General features: G+C 52.5%; 1 protein-coding gene across 16 annotated transcripts in view; it reads left to right on the top strand.

Annotated features, from left to right (window-relative positions):
* SPTAN1 (spectrin alpha, non-erythrocytic 1) overlaps positions 1-15,735 on the top strand; it is a 61,413-nt gene that overhangs the window by 15,058 nt on the left and 30,620 nt on the right. For all 16 annotated transcript variants that reach the window (XM_059410632.1, XM_059410642.1, XM_059410641.1 and 13 more), the window contains 18 exons: positions 3,113-3,253; positions 3,359-3,505; positions 5,245-5,378; positions 5,534-5,678; positions 5,759-5,913; positions 6,666-6,801; positions 8,020-8,121; positions 8,937-9,074; positions 9,424-9,534; positions 10,200-10,277; positions 10,417-10,572; positions 10,801-11,005; positions 11,499-11,680; positions 12,008-12,251; positions 12,442-12,564; positions 13,120-13,337; positions 14,140-14,232; positions 14,576-14,710. In XM_059410632.1, the coding sequence (XP_059266615.1) occupies positions 3,113-3,253; positions 3,359-3,505; positions 5,245-5,378; positions 5,534-5,678; positions 5,759-5,913; positions 6,666-6,801; positions 8,020-8,121; positions 8,937-9,074; positions 9,424-9,534; positions 10,200-10,277; positions 10,417-10,572; positions 10,801-11,005; positions 11,499-11,680; positions 12,008-12,251; positions 12,442-12,564; positions 13,120-13,337; positions 14,140-14,232; positions 14,576-14,710 (2,643 nt within the window). The remainder of the gene's footprint in view (positions 1-3,112; positions 3,254-3,358; positions 3,506-5,244; positions 5,379-5,533; positions 5,679-5,758; positions 5,914-6,665; positions 6,802-8,019; positions 8,122-8,936; positions 9,075-9,423; positions 9,535-10,199; positions 10,278-10,416; positions 10,573-10,800; positions 11,006-11,498; positions 11,681-12,007; positions 12,252-12,441; positions 12,565-13,119; positions 13,338-14,139; positions 14,233-14,575; positions 14,711-15,735) is intronic.

Below are 15,735 nucleotides of genomic sequence, written 5' to 3'. Positions count from 1 at the left end.
ATATTGAAGATTTGAAGTCAGCCCTGGGCTTATTATTAATAATTAACTATTACTAGTTATGACGTGAGTAGAAGAGTAAATTCTGAATGCCACGTGACCAACTATTTAATTACATTCAACCCATTTGGGTAATTAACATGTATCCCCGCAATTAAATATGTACCATGTGTCTCTGCGATTAAATATAAGTATCTTTCTGCTCGTTTTCCCACTGTTTTGTCCACCGTCTTGAAGTAAATGAAAGCAGCATGCTGTATTATTTGCTCGATAGAAGTTGTTTTCCAGAGTACGCGGTGATGTAGTGTATTACCAGGCGGCAGAAGGGAAACGAGAGAGACAGGTCAGGTGATTGACTTTAGTGATTAATCTGGAGAGGAGGAGACTCACTCACTCCAGCTGTTAGTGACGACCCTTCTCCTGGAGATCTTACTAAAGCAGTATTTAAAAGTACTATTAGCCACTGTTTGTTGAGTAGCTATTTATGTGCAAACACTTGGCCATTTTGACACAAGTCGTCTTTGATCTCCAGTAGAAGCTCGCTAGGTACCCCCATCCCCACAGTATGGAAGGGAAGACACGGAAGCTCCGAGAAGTTTGAGTAACTTCTCCAAATCCCACAGCTAGTAGATGGCCGTTGCAATTCCAGTCCACGCCTTTGTCTACTGAGAATTATTTCCTGTATTTTTCCAAGCTGTATGTCATTTCTGTCCCCTTTCCTTATTTTCTTGGCCAGCTGCTTCTCTGCAAGCTCCTGCTGTTTGCTCATGCCCCAGAACCGGGCCGCCCTGGCCTCTTTCCATGCAATCCCCTAGTGCACCTGCCTGCCCGCCCCCTCCTGCTCCCGGGCAGCAGTGCGCTGGGGAAGCTGGACTCTCTGACCTGCAGTGTTTCCGAGATCAGAGGCACCAGGAGCAGGAGGTGGTTCCAGTACTGGAGCAGGCTTTGCCCTAGTTCCTTACCTGAGGGTGTGAAAGGGAACTTTGTGGGAGACTGACCATGGACTTGAGGGTTAGGTTTTGGGGGGAGCCTTCAGTGGTCTCGTTTTTATTTTTATATGTTTATTTTTTTATTTTTTCAAAAGATTTTATTTATTTGACAGACAGAGATCAAAAGTAGGCAGAGAGGCAGACAGAGAGAGAGGAGGAAGCAGGTTCCCTGCTGAGCAGAGAGCCTGATGCGGGGCTCGATCCCAGGACCCTGGGACCATGACCTGAGCCGAAAGCAGAGGCTTTAACCCACTGAGCCACCCAGGTGTCCCAGTGGTCTCGTTTTTAATTGGAGCAAAGGGCTTTCATTCACAGTTCCCCTGGTGATCCTGGCTTGGAGCTTCACCTGGCCCTCTAACTCAGAGCGGTTGGCAGGCTGGTTCACGGGGGTGGGGAGTGGAGGGTGAAGATTGCTTCTGCGTCCTGGATAACCTGTCTGTCGCCGGTTTAGACTTTCACACCGTACCGGACCGCGTGGCGCCCCATAGTCACCGCCACCCACATCGGGTCCCATATCCGAGTAGGTGGAACATTGAGTGGCTGCTGCTTGCCTGTGTCCCCCCCTCCCCCCACAACCTTGGAGTGCCTTTCACTTTCTTCCCATTGGCAGGCGGCTTTGCATCCTGCCAGTGGTGGAAGTGAATTGTGTGAGCGTTTATTTCCCACTGCTGTTTCTCCTTTCACGAGAAACTGCACACTCTTGTTTCTAAGAGGATCCACCCATGTTGGCTGTCCCTTGGCTTTCAAGTTTTTAGGCAGCTGGGAGGGGCGTCTCAACCATGGGTGAATCCCAGACTTCTCTTCTGTGAGTGTTTCAGCCTTGCCGTGTGTTTGCCCTTTGGCCTACCAGTGTTAGGTGGAAACTCCCAGTATCTTGGGTAGGCAGAGGCAACACACTGAGATTGGATTAGATACCGGAAAGCATCCCAGAAACTGGAATTGGTGATCACGTGCCCCCAGTTGTGGATGGGTCCTTACTAGGACTTTGCCAATGGGAACCCAAAGATGCTGGGAAGTGAGTATGTTTGGGCCTCGGGCTGCCACTCAGGCGAAGTTGAAAATAAACTCAACCCAAGACATATTGGACCATAAACTATCTTTTTTTTTTTTTTAAAGATTTAATTAATTAATTAATTAATTAATTAATTTGACAGACAGAGATTACAAGTAGGCAGAGAGGCAGTCAGAGAGAGGAGGAAGCATGGTCCCTGCTAAGCAGAGAGCCCGATGTGGGGCTCGATCCCAGGACCCTGGGATCATGACCTGAGCCAAGGGCAGAGGCTTTAACCCACTCAGCCACCCAGGCACTCCCATAAACTATCTTCTCACAGAAGTTCCAAAACCTTTTCTGCCAAAAATCCGTCTCAGTCGCTGATTACGTTTCAGGACACCATCCCGTCTACTTTTATTTTATTTTATTTTTTTAAATTTAAAGATCTTATTTATTTATTTATGAGAGAGAGAGAGAGAGGCAGAGGGAGAAGCAGGCTCTTCGCTGGGCCCCATGTGGGACTCGATCCCAGGACCCTGAGACCATGACCTGAGCTGAGGGCAGACCCTTAATCACCTGAGCCACCCAGGTGCCCTCTTCTCCTTTTATATGAAGGTGTTCCTATTGACTTGGGCCTTGTCATTATTTCTTTGCATTCACGGTGCCCATAGGATCTCGTTTCATTCTTTCCCTCCACAAATTCCGAGCACACCCTTCAGGGATTTCTGCTCAGTTTCCACGTCATTTCCTCCTCTCTCCTTCCACAGTAGCCTTCTGACCCAGGAATCCCACTTAATGCCTCATTATTAAGAACATTAATTATAAACAATAGAATATCGATAATAGTTGAATATAATCCCCTGAAGTAAACCACAATCAAAATCCACCTGTGAAGGTCAGTTCTTTTGTTCTTTAAGACCTCCGGAGCCACTGTATGCTGTCTACTGTTTCCTGTTCTCAAGAGTTCTGGTTTCCTCTCCTTTCGAGAAGTATCTTTTTTGGGGGGGGGGCATTATCTTTAGAAAGACTTGTTCTGAGCTCTGACTTGTGGGGTTTCTGACCTGTGGGAAGTCTGTGGAGGAGCCAGATCCCATAGAAACGATTGTGATCTCTGAGGCTGATTTCTAACCCGCAGACTCGTTTGATGGAGCTGCACCGCCAGTGGGAGCTGCTTTTGGAGAAGATGCGGGAGAAGGGAGTCAAACTGCTGCAGGCCCAGAAGCTCGTGCAGTATTTGCGCGAGTGTGAGGACGTGATGGATTGGATCAATGACAAGGTACGCGTCCCGGGCGCGGGTTTGCAGAGTGCGAGCTGCGTTTCTGGGCGCTGTTGTTTCCAAGTGTCGGTCGGTGACTCTGGCTCTCTCATGGTCCCCGAATAGGAAGCGATTGTGACCTCTGAGGAGCTGGGCCAGGACCTGGAGCACGTGGAGGTTTTACAGAAGAAATTTGAAGAGTTTCAAACAGATATGGCTGCCCATGAAGAAAGAGTTAATGAAGTGAACCAGTTTGCCGCCAAGCTCATTCAGGTAGGCAGCCGTGCTCTGTACACCTTCCCTGTCCTGATAGAACTCTCCGATGCTTTCAGAAGAAAATTTTATGTTTGTTTTTTTTTTCCAATGACTTTTTTTTTTAAGATTTCATTTATTTATTTGGGGGGGAGGAAGCACAATCAGGGGCCATGGGAGAGGGAGAAGCAGACTCAGTGCTGAGCAAGGAGGCCGATGTGGGGCTCGATCCCGGGATCATGACCTGAGCTTCACCCACTGAGCCCCCCCAAGGGGCCTCAGAAGAAAACTTCGATGAGCACTTCCCTGGTTTCTGAGTGAGCGAGGTTTGGTAAGCCTGTGTGAGAGTTTTGCTCAGATCTAAGTAAGGCAGCAGTGCTGATTACTCCTAAGGTAGAAACTGCTTTCTAGCTTGTGGCCACGGGCAGGAAGGGCAGAGTTCATCTGCTGCCTCCACCCACTTTCGGGTAGGGCTTGGCGATGCTTTTATTGGGTTGCTGCAGCTGGTGTCAAGGATTCCCAGAGGAGGGTGTGGCGGTGAGTGCCTCGGGCTTGGCCCGCATCCACAGACGCCGGCCTGCTCTCCTGGGAGCCTGGGGAACCCGGTAATGAATGGGCTCTCCCCTGGCGGCTCAGCCATTAAGAGGGGATAATGGAACCTTTCCCCATTGCCTGTGTGCCGGCTCCTTAAGCTGCCGCTTTCTCCTCTGTGTCTGCAGCGGGGGTCAGAGCGCCTCACAGATGTCCGGCAGCAGGAACTAGTTTTTGCTTTCAGGGAAACTTGATTTGGGGGCTCTAAATCTTAAATGTATGCATCTGCTTCAGGGCTGGTACTTGTTCCCTCTCTGGCCAGTGATGAAGAGCCAGCATTCCTCAGAAATACCTCACCTTCCAAAGTGAGCCCCCACCCCCTGCCCCAGAACCTCGGGGCACCCTCAGATTGTGCTGAGAAGAGTGGTCAGGCCAAGCCTGAGATCTCACAGATGGATCCCAGAACCCTGAAATGCTTCATTTGTTACTTTACGTGTTAGTTTTATTAAAACAAAAACATTTTTATTAAATTTATTAAATAAATTTATTTATTGAGTTAATTATTTATTAAACCACATTTATTTTAAAAATGTGGTTGGTGGGGAAGGATGCTTTTAAAGAGCGCTCCAGTCTGAAGGGAGGAGCAGACCCTGAAGATCACATCTGTGGGCAGGAACGCGTGATGGGCTCGTGAACATTCGAAATAACAGATTTCCCAGCACTTGGGCAGGCATGGGTACATTGGTGAGGCCACCCCACAGCGGCCGAAGTGTTGTTACAACGTAAAGGTTTTTGGTACTGATGACCTCTGCTGCTTTATGGCCTCACCATCTACTCCAAGGGATAGATAATGACTCTCCCCTTTTTAGGTAAGACGAAATGGAAGCCAGTTGTGTTTACTTATTTATTTATTTACTTGCAAGAGAGAGTGAGAGCCAGCGGGGGAGGGTGGGGGAGAGGAAGAGAGAGACTCTTAAACAGGCTGTGTGGAGCCTGACGTGGGGGCTCGAACTCAAGACCCCCAGGTCATGACCTGAGCCGAAATCAAGAGTCAGACACTTAAGCTACTGAGATGTCCCGGTGCCCCAGGAAGCTAGTTTTATACAAGCTTGGCTTCATTTCACACAAAAACCCAGTATTTCTTCGGAAAGATGAAGGTTTGCCGAAGCAGAGACTGGGAGGAGCTGGGGGCTCAGGACCCAGGCCGGCCTCTGCTCTCCCTCATGTAGGAACAGCATCCCGAGGAGGAAACCATCAAGACCAAGCAGGACGAAGTGAACGCGGCCTGGCAGCGGCTGAAGGGACTGGCCCTGCAGAGACAGGGGAAGCTCTTCGGGGCGGCTGAGGTTCAGCGATTTAACAGGTACTGAGCCGGGGCGGGCTGTGGGGCACGGGCACGCACCTGGGGGACCAGGTCCCGGATTCGGCACATGCCAAGAAGATGCTGGAGCTGCCTGGGGTCTGGCATCCCCAGCTCTAGATGGTCACCGTAAATGGCTGCCCTGGTGTCTCCCACAGGGATGTGGATGAGACGATCAGCTGGATTAAGGAAAAGGAGCAGTTAATGGCCTCTGATGATTTTGGCCGCGACCTGGCAAGCGTTCAGGCTCTGCTGCGGAAGCACGAGGGTTTGGAGAGAGATCTTGCTGCTTTGGAGGACAAGGTGGGTTCAGAAAGCAGCCATGCCTGAGTTAGCGTGGGGGGGGCGGGCTGTGAGCACAGTCTGAAGGGGGCCGTTTCCAGGTCAAAGCCCTGTGCACCGAGGCCGACCGTCTGCAGCAGTCGCACCCGCTGAGCGCCGCCCAGATTCAAGTGAAGCGAGAGGAGCTGATTGCCAACTGGGAGCAGATCCGGACTCTGGCCGCCGAGAGACACGCCCGCCTCAACGACTCCTACAGGTGGGAAACCTCTCCCCGGGCTCAGCGACGGGCCTTTTCCTGCCTATGACCTATGTGTTTGGAGACTGGCCGAGAGAGAGAGAGAGAGAGTGTGTGTGTGTTGTATTTATGACTTTGTGAATATCTTTCCATTTTATATTGCTGCATTATGACCAGTAGAAGTGGGCATCTCTCCTTAGTGATCAGGGCACCAGTGGAAAGAATATACCATTACAACTGAGTAAATCAAGGACTAGGAAATGAAAGGATGCTAATTCCTCACCAGAGCTGGAGCTGGGGAAGGACAAGGAAGTTGGAGAGAGGGGACCAGATTGGGGAATCACAGTAGTGGACACAACCTAGATTTTAAAGCATTGATTTAAAGGATTGATTTCATAACTTCTCTTGCTCTCCTTTATGGTCAGACTGAAGAATCCTCTGTATCCCAGGACTAGAGTTGTCTGAGGACAGAATTCAGAGCTTTATTAGAAAGGCATTTCTTTTTTTTTTTTTTTTTTTTTTAAAGATTTTATTTATTTATTTGACAGAGAGAGATCACAAATAGGCAGAGAGGCAGGCAGAGAGAGAGGAGGAAGCAGGCTCCCTGCTGAGCAGAGAGCCCGATGCGGGACTCAATCCCAGGACCCTGAGATCATGACCTGAGCCGAAGGCAGCGGCTTAACCCGCTGAGCCACCCAGGCGCCCCTAGAAAGGCATTTCTCATCCGGGCTCTCCACTGGGAACATCTAACGACTTACCTGGGTTTTCTCTAGGCTTCAGCGATTCCTTGCTGACTTCCGCGACCTGACCAGCTGGGTGACTGAGATGAAAGCCCTCATCAATGCAGATGAGCTCGCCAATGACGTGGCCGGGGCGGAAGCCCTGCTGGACAGGCATCAGGAGCATAAGGTAGCATCTCCAACATCTTCTAGAAGGAAAGGCCTTAGCTTGTAAGGCATCAGGATGGGACTCTCACAGCCAGGTGGCTGAAACTTTGTCCACCGGTGGCTCTCACCAGGGGATTGTTGGTTTTGCCTTTGGAGACTGGCTCTGCCTGCTTCTCACAGATGGCGAAGTGGGCTAAATGTCAGGAGAGTAAGCTGGTCTGGAAAAGTGAGGGCCTCACCCTAGCAGGATGGAGGTGTAACCGTTGTGTGCATCAGTCACGTACCATCTTAAACAGTGTCTTCGTTTAAATGCTGAGTCTCATATTTGGTGTAATTAAATTTCTTACTCTGTTTTTTTCCTAAGCCGTGTTCCAAAGAAAACTGGTTTTATGGGCTCTTAATAGGTTTACCTAGAAAGGTTTTGAATGGCTGAGCAGTTTTGTAAAGCACTATGAAACAGGACTGTAAAAATTATTACTGTAAGCCTTCTGAGAGGCTTTAATGTGGTAGATACAAAAAAGTCAATATATGAATGTCAAATATACCAGCAACAGAAACATAACTTTTTAAAAATGCTACTTATAATTGTATCAGAAAGTATAATGTAGTTGGGAATATGTCTAACAAAAGTTTTGGAAGACATTTGTGGAGAAGGCAGTTAGGCTTTGTTGAAAGACTGAAGAAAGAAAGAGAAAAGGAGAATGTCTTCTCTCGTGTGGCTGGAACAATGTTTTGTAAAGGTAGAAAAACTCTGCCTAGGACCTGTCTGCCCAGTGCTATTCCACACAGAAACCCGGCAGGTCTTTTTCCGGAGTGAGACAAGCTGATTCTAAACTTGATTTAGATGAAAAAAAAAAAAAAAAACACCCCTCAAAAACAGCTGAGGCAATTTTGAAGAACGGGGTGGGACCAGGGGAAGCAGCTCCCTACCAGGTACTATAAAATCCTAAAGCTACTCCTCAGGCAGAGGAGGACGGAGAGACCCCAGCGGAACAGAAGACAGGGCTCGGACCCCTCGAGCATATGGCAGTGTGGTAGGATTGGACAGAGGTGGCCTGAGAAGTCAGTGGCAAAAAACTTCCCAGTAAACGGTGCCCTTGTGGCTGGTAACCCAGACTGATGTTACGGAGCGTGGCCTCCTTGCTGGTCCCGCTCCTCGATGGAGATGGGATATCCTGATTTGTAACGTCTGTGTGAAAGTCAGCGTTGCTGGCATACATCGTGCCTTTTCTCGCTGCAGGGTGAGATCGACGCTCACGAGGACAGCTTTAAATCTGCAGATGAGTCCGGACAGGCCCTGCTGGCCGCTGGGCATTATGCTTCGGATGAAGTGAGAGAGAAGGTAAGCGAGGAGAGGTTCCTCAGCGGAGCGCCTCTGAGAGCTCTTAACCCATCCTGGAGTGCCCAGGCCACGTGGCCATGGTGTGCGGGAAGCTTCCCCAGAGCTTGCGCTGGGAAGTGCAGGGGCAGCTCCTTGAGGGACTGAGAAAGAAGACCTGTGTGATCGGAGGCGGAAAGTCCCATCCGTCTGGGGCGATTGTGACCCATCCCCTACTGAAAGAGGACTTTGCAGGAAGTGGAGTCCCATGTTAGCAGTGGAGCCAAAGGAGTTGCCTTCTTTAGTTGACGCCACGGGATTGGAGTATACAGATAGCTGAGGAACACGGAGAGTGATGTTTTAAGATTGTGCACACTAGGAAGAGACATTCCAAAGACACTTGTTGTCAACTCTGGGGCCTAAAAATGCCGTCTGGGGCATTTGCTCGCTGCCCGTGTTTTACGGGACACCCACCCAGTCGACGTTTGTCCGCAGAGACCCCTGACTCCGTTCCTGCTGCCCGCCCTTAGAAAGATGCCCTTCCTCTGCCACCTGAAGTTTCCTTAGCATTTTGACCTAATGTCCTTTGATAACGTGGCAGTAAAATAATTCTAGACGAGCTGGAGTTCCCTCTTCTGCTTCGCGTGAGCACGCACGCCGCTCAGGGTCTGCGTGTTTCCCCGTGACGTGGCAGACACAAGGGCCTGTGACTCGCCCCCTTTTGCCAGCTCGGAAACAGGCCTGAAGATGAGCGTGAGGGTTAGACAACTCCACGTGGGGGTGGGCGGCCGCCCTGCCCTGTCCTCACCTCACGGCCCTCCTGTCCCCCCCCCCCCAAGCTGAGCATCCTGGCCGAGGAGCGGGCCGCGCTGCTGGAGCTGTGGGAGCTGCGGCGGCAGCAGTACGAGCAGTGCATGGACCTGCAGCTCTTCTACCGCGACACCGAGCAGGTGGACAACTGGATGAGCAAGCAGGAGGTACGGCCCACGTGCCGCGCTGGCCTCCCCTGGCGTCTGCTGCTGGGGCGGCTGGCCTGGTTCGGGCAGGAAGTCACCAGCGCTGAGGCTGTGAATCGGGAGAGGAGGGCTCGCCGAGGGACCTCCAGCGCCACTGCCTCCCGCCGCCGGGCTCGGGGGTCACCCTCTCATTAGATTAGTGTTGAGGGAATCAAAAGGGCGTTAGGCTTTCTGGAAGAGATCTTGCGAGTTTAAAAGCTGTAGAATCTCCTGTTTGCGTGTTCCGGCCACCCTCTCCTTTGCGGGCCAAAAGCCTTAAGTGAGAAAGGACGGGGGGTATCTCTCTGAGCGCTTCGGTCTCTCTCTCCAGGCCTTCCTGCTGAACGAAGACTTGGGAGACTCCTTGGACAGCGTGGAGGCGCTCCTTAAGAAACACGAGGACTTCGAGAAGTCCCTCAGCGCCCAGGAGGAAAAGATCACAGTAAGACCCTTCTCTTTGTCGCAGCTTTGGGTGATCCTCAGGTTCCGCCCAGAGTCCATTGTCTTCTCGAGGGTTTCTGGGCACACACGTCAGAGGACCCGCGAGACCGGGTTCAGCTGCAGCCCTCACCGTGGTGGCAGAGCTCGGCCTCGCAGGAGGCCTGCCGTCGCTCACGGGACGAGATCTTCTCGTGATGTCAACCTCCACACTGACGTTTCACTTCCACTGCGAGTAGTTAGAGTTCACAGCGCCTGGCTGGCTCAGTCAGTGGACTGTGCAATCTTGGGGTCATGAGTTCGAGTCCCATGTTGAGTGTAGAGATTACTTAAAATCTTCAAAAAATAAAATTAAAGAGTAGAAGTAGTTGGAGCTCATGCGAGAGGTTTTCCTCTGGAAAACAGTTCTTAGATGCATGAACTGGAAGGCCGTTGACCTGTTGTGCCCCTTGTCTGATCCTGTCAGACATGTCCTGACATCAGGTACAGCAAACGTCTCCCGTCTGGAAGGGAGCTGGCAGGATAGTGCTGGCTCTGACTGACACCATCAAGCAGACGCTCAAAAGTGAAGGAGAAACGTTGACCTGTTTTGTGTCCGGTCAGTCATTACGAGGCCACGCTGTGCCACTATGTGGTTACCAGCGAGGGACCCCGATTCTTCCCTCATAGGCGCTGGATGAGTTTGCAACCAAGCTGATTCAGAACAACCACTACGCCATGGACGACGTGGCCACCCGCCGAGATGCGGTGCGTTCCGGGGCTCCCCACGTGCCTTCCCTTCGGTCCCCCGCTCTCCCTTCTGGGACGTGTGTTGCCATGTAGGCTCTTGAGCCAGAAATCCCTGGGGAGTAGGAAGCAGAGGTTCACGTGGCTCCTTGTCTTTCAGCTGCTGAGCCGCCGCAACGCCCTTCACGAGAGAGCCATGTGTCGCCGGGCCCAGCTGGCCGACTCTTTCCACCTGCAGCAGTTTTTCCGCGACTCGGATGAGCTCAAGAGCTGGGTCAACGAGAAGATGAAAACTGCCACAGATGAAGCTTATAAAGTAACATCTTGCAGCGTTGCGGTGTAGCGTCAGGCTAGGAGGTTAAAGGCAGCTCTCAGATAAATTATAGCTAAAGAAAGAAATAGGGAATCCCCAAAACTGCACTATTTAACGTTAGATGGTTTTCTACCTCTACCCCCTGCCAATAAGAGAAGTATGAAGGTAACACAGGGTAGCTTGACCATGCTCAGGTTCAAGGTAGAACCCCCTTTTTCCTTTTATTGGCAGGACCCATCCAACCTACAAGGAAAAGTACAGAAGCATCAGGCTTTTGAGGCTGAGCTCTCGGCCAACCAGAGCCGCATTGACGCCCTGGAGAAAGCAGGGCAAAAGCTGATTGATGTCAACCACTACGCCAAGGATGAGGTAGCCGCTCGGATGAATGAGGTCATCAGTTTGTGGAAGAAGTTGCTGGAAGCCACTGAACTGAAGGGTGAGAGGAGGTGTCTCCCTGGGTCGTGACAGGAAGGCTGGGGGTTTCCACGTCCCTTCCCGGTTAAGTGCAGGGACTTACAGCACTGAGGGAAGGGGGGCCCGGAGATGTACGCAGGCTCATGTCCCGGCGGGAGTTACTTGCTGTGCGTTTTCGATGCTTTGTGATGGGGCACGTGGGGTAGACGTTGCTGGTGAGTGGGGGAGCCTGAGTCAGAAGGGGGAGATCTGGTCACCCGGCCGTGACTGGACTGGGTCCTCTCACTGAAAATCGAGGCTCAGCTGAGAGCCGAGGACACTCAGTAATTCTCAGACATTCTTCTCCCCCGGAACTTCCAAGTCCGTATCTCACTGCCTGTCCTTTGTGAAGGACACGAAGCGTTAGCTGCGGTCCTGACCCCGAGTCGCTCAGTAAGGTGCCGTCATGGTGGGTGCTGTTGGCAGAACAGCTGTTGCGTGAACAGCTAGGTAATCAGATGTGCTCCTTTGACCAGGGATAAAGCTCCGCGAGGCGAACCAGCAGCAGCAGTTCAACCGCAACGTCGAGGATATCGAGCTGTGGCTGTATGAGGTGGAGGGTCACCTGGCTTCAGACGATTACGGCAAAGATCTTACCAACGTCCAGAACCTCCAGAAGAAGCACGCCCTGCTGGAGGCTGACGTGGCCGCTCACCAGGTAGAGGGTTACTTGGGGGCTCTCGTCAGGCCAGTAGTGTGGAAATGGGAATGAAGACCGGCAGGCGACGTGAGACCACACTTGTTTTTGGAAGGATGAAAGGTGTGGGTTTGCTTCGGTGGCCTTACGTGTTCTGTCTTCTCCGGTTAAACTCCTCCCACAGAGCCTTCTGGGAGCCCCAAATGAGGGGGAGGAGATGGCAGAAAAAATGCTCCCCGGGCTGGGAAGAGTATTTTTGTATGTGATCAAACGACCCTTGAAGTCGGATTGGATCCGTCCAGAACCTAGTTGCCACGCTTTCAAGCCTCTGTCCTCTTCTGTCCCCAGGATCGAATTGATGGCATCACCATTCAGGCCCGCCAGTTTCAGGATGCTGGCCATTTTGACGCCGAAAACATCAAGAAAAAGCAGGAAGCCCTTGTGGCTCGCTATGAGGCGCTCAAAGAACCCATGATCGCCCGAAAGCAGAAGCTGGCTGACTCCCTGCGTTTGCAGCAGCTCTTCCGTGATGTGGAGGACGAGGAGACGTGGATTCGGGAGAAAGAGCCCATCGCTGCGTCTACCAACAGAGGTCAGTCTGCTTCCGCCAGATGAGAATCAAGTCTGAGAAGGGGCTCTACTCTCCTAGCCTAAGGAGGTGCATGTCAGAACAAGGAAGGTCAAGTTTAAGTTAAACTGGAACCCTGGTGGAACCTGAAGAACGACCGGGCTGACTTTGCCCTTGATGGCTTGGGTGACCAGGGAGCGGTTTCTGCTTTCAGGCAAAGATCTGATTGGCGTCCAGAATCTACTGAAGAAGCACCAGGCCCTCCAAGCAGAAATTGCTGGCCACGAGCCCCGCATCAAAGCCGTCACGCAGAAGGGGGACGCCATGGTGGAGGAAGGTGAGAGGGTGCCACCCGGGGACCGCCGTGCCCTTGTCCTTACGTCCTTTCTGTGGTTAAGTGTGTGGACTCGAGTCAGGTTGAACTGCGGGGTCGAGGATCTTCTCCGTCCTCTCGCTTGTGCCCTCGACTAGACCCTGTCCTCCCGCTCTGAACGTCTTACCTGTGAGATGCGGGTAATAGGGCCTCCTCCTGACCTCGCTGTGAGGGTCGGTTGAGGTCAAGTAGGGGACAGAGTGGAACAGCCTGGTGCGTGTCTCAGTGAGGACCCAGGGGTGGCGCTGTTAAGCTTTCCTTATGTGTCTGCGCTCCAGGCCCTGGTGTCAGTTGGGGTATCTGCTTCGTAGGGTCTGGCTGGAGATCATGGCTCGAGGAGGCAGAAATAGAGCAGATCGCTTAGAAGTTTGGGACCCGAACCTCCTAAAACGGGACTAAGGGGCCTGGCTCGCCATGGCGGCATCAGCGAGGGGCCATGGACGCCTGGAAGGCCTGGCTGTCTGTCTGTCTGGCTGGCTGGCGCCCTGGCAGCCTCCTTTGCACTGTCCTCCCTTCCAGGCCACTTTGCTGCCGAGGACGTGAAAGCCAAGCTCAGTGAACTGAACCAGAAGTGGGAGTCCCTCAAGTCCAAGGCCTCCCAGCGGCGGCAGGACCTGGAAGACTCCCTGCAGGCCCAGCAGTACTTCGCCGACGCCAACGAGGCCGAGTCTTGGATGCGGGAGAAGGAGCCCATCGTGGGCAGCACCGACTACGGGAAGGACGAGGACTCCGCGGAGGTGAGCGAGCGCCAGGAGCCTGCCGGGGCTCGCGGCGGGGCCCTGCTGGGAAGTGCCCGTGTGCGGCGGGTGTGGCCTCTGTGTTGTCGGTGTTCAGGGCAGTTTAGAACCTGTTTACTTTCCACCGTGGAAACTCAGCCTGGCCATGAGAGAGCGGAGACTACCTCCTACCTGGAGCGTCTTTCTCTTCTTGTCCCTCTGTTCTCTCCTCATGCACGCGCACACATGTCCATGAGCCCGTGTTTTGCATTTTTGAGTCAAACTCTGACATCTTGCTCACAAAGGGCTGGTGGCGCTCTAATGACCTCTTAGCTTGCGAGTCTGCGTGAGCAGAGTAGCTGAATGTTGATGCAGCAAACCAGATTCTGCCCAGAGACGGGGCGGGGGGACTGAAGAGCCTGGGCAGCGGTGGTGGAAGGCGATGGTGAAGCCCCACGTGGCGAGGGAGAGTAGCAGCCACGGGGAGGGCACGTACCCGGCGCGCTTCGGTTTGCGGATGCTGTTGAGTTCTCATGACGGGTAGTGGGCTCCCCATGTGTATGACACTGTGCCTTGTGTCTCCTTGTCTGTTCCCAGCCCCGCAGAGGCACGAACAGGCAGGGAGAAAAGAGAGTATTGTGAATCACATAGAGTATGCCCTCCACGTTTGACGTTCATTAGAAATGGGGGGAGAGCGTGGAGCAGGAGGTGATGAAATCAGCGTGTAACCAAGTGCGTCTCGGGACGCTGGCGGGTCACTGGGGCAGCGTGGCCAGAGCGTCCCAGCTCCTTGCGCTGGGCTCATCTGTGACTTTGGTTTCAGGCTCTACTGAAGAAACACGAAGCTCTGATGTCAGATCTCAGCGCCTATGGCAGCAGCATCCAGGCTCTGCGGGACCAGGCTCAGTCATGCCGGGTGAGCTGGGGCCCTTCTGGGGCACAGGAAGCTGCAGGGCCCTGGCCCTTCCAGCACGTGTGACAGTCGTAGGCTACGTTCTGGTGGCCTCACTGCGACGTCCTGGGACACAAAGACGTATATACGGGTTAAAATGAGATTCTTGTTGTTGTTTTGTTTTGTTTAAGATTCAGAATAGCTAAAGTTCTGGAATCAGATTTTACTGGTAGCTTAGAGGAGAACTCTCATGAACTTATGTTTGGGACATTTGGTCCAGTTGGAGTTGAAATCGGAGTCTGTCTTGTGCTCTGTGACATACCATGAGCATCCTTTAATCGGGTTTGCCCTTCCTTGGGATTTTTAGCAACAAGTGGCCCCCATGGATGACGAGACTGGGAAGGAGCTGGTCTTGGCTCTCTACGACTATCAGGAGAAGAGCCCTCGAGAGGTCACCATGAAGAAAGGGGATATTCTCACCTTGCTCAACAGCACCAACAAGGCAAGGCGTCAGAAGTGGTCCTGTGTCTGTTTCTATTAGCACCGCCGGTTTTGCTCGATGGGGTTTCTGTGGGTCTTTGTGTCTGGACCAAGCCTGGGTTAGAATTTGAGGAGAGACCAGAGTCACCCCATCAGTCTCCCCCTTGATACAGGTCCATCTCGTGGGAGATCAAGAAGGTAATCTGTGCGTCTGCCCGACACCTGGGGGCAGTGCACTGGCTCCCACTCTAGACGGCGGCTGCTTTTCCTGATTACACACATCTAGGAGGAATTCCTACTCCTTAGACCAGAGTTTGCTTTTCTGGAACTCTTCGTAGCTGCAGGTTCTTAACCTAGACCGTGTGGCTCCAGCAGAGCTGACGGCAGCCGTGATGTCACCCCATAAGCCCTCGACGTTAAATGCTTCCCGGGTCCTCAGCCTCCCTTCCTTGACCTGTGCTGGTTTGATAGTGCCTGGGAGTGAGGTGCGTGGCACGCCATAAGTTTTGTCCGATGAATCACAAAAGCTGCCAGTCGAGGCCGGAGAGATGGCTGCCGTCGCCATCAACGACCCTTACTCGTACAGCCCTCCTTTACCCTGACCGTGAGCGTTTGAGGAAATCTGTGATTTGTGTTTCTTTTGATTCTCAGCCTGTCTTGTCCCAAGAAACTTACCGTGATGGTGGACATTGCTGTGTGTGCTGGCTCTGCCGTGGCTGTGCCCGCAAGTGTTGATTAAGCACTAGAAATGTGGTTAATGGAGCTCTTAAATTTAGTTTTATTCTAATTTATTTAAATTTACGCAGCCACGTGTGGCTAGTGGCCACACGATTAGTGCAGTTCCGGAGAGTGACAGGACTGCCTTTCATGCTGGGTGTTGTCACAGCTTTCTTGTGATGCTGTGCTTGGCTGGTGATAGTCTTTGAGGAACGTGACTTTGACACTGTCATGGGATCCTCCTGACCTGGTCAAGGCTGTGCCTGTGTGTGTGTGTGTGTGTGTGTGTGTGCGCACGCGCGCGCACGCACACACGCACGTGCGTATGCA

Source organism: Mustela nigripes, chromosome 9 (assembly GCF_022355385.1).
Source record: "Mustela nigripes isolate SB6536 chromosome 9, MUSNIG.SB6536, whole genome shotgun sequence".
NCBI classification, from domain to species: Eukaryota; Metazoa; Chordata; class Mammalia; order Carnivora; family Mustelidae; genus Mustela; species Mustela nigripes.
This window is presented reverse-complemented; position numbering and strand designations above follow the sequence as displayed.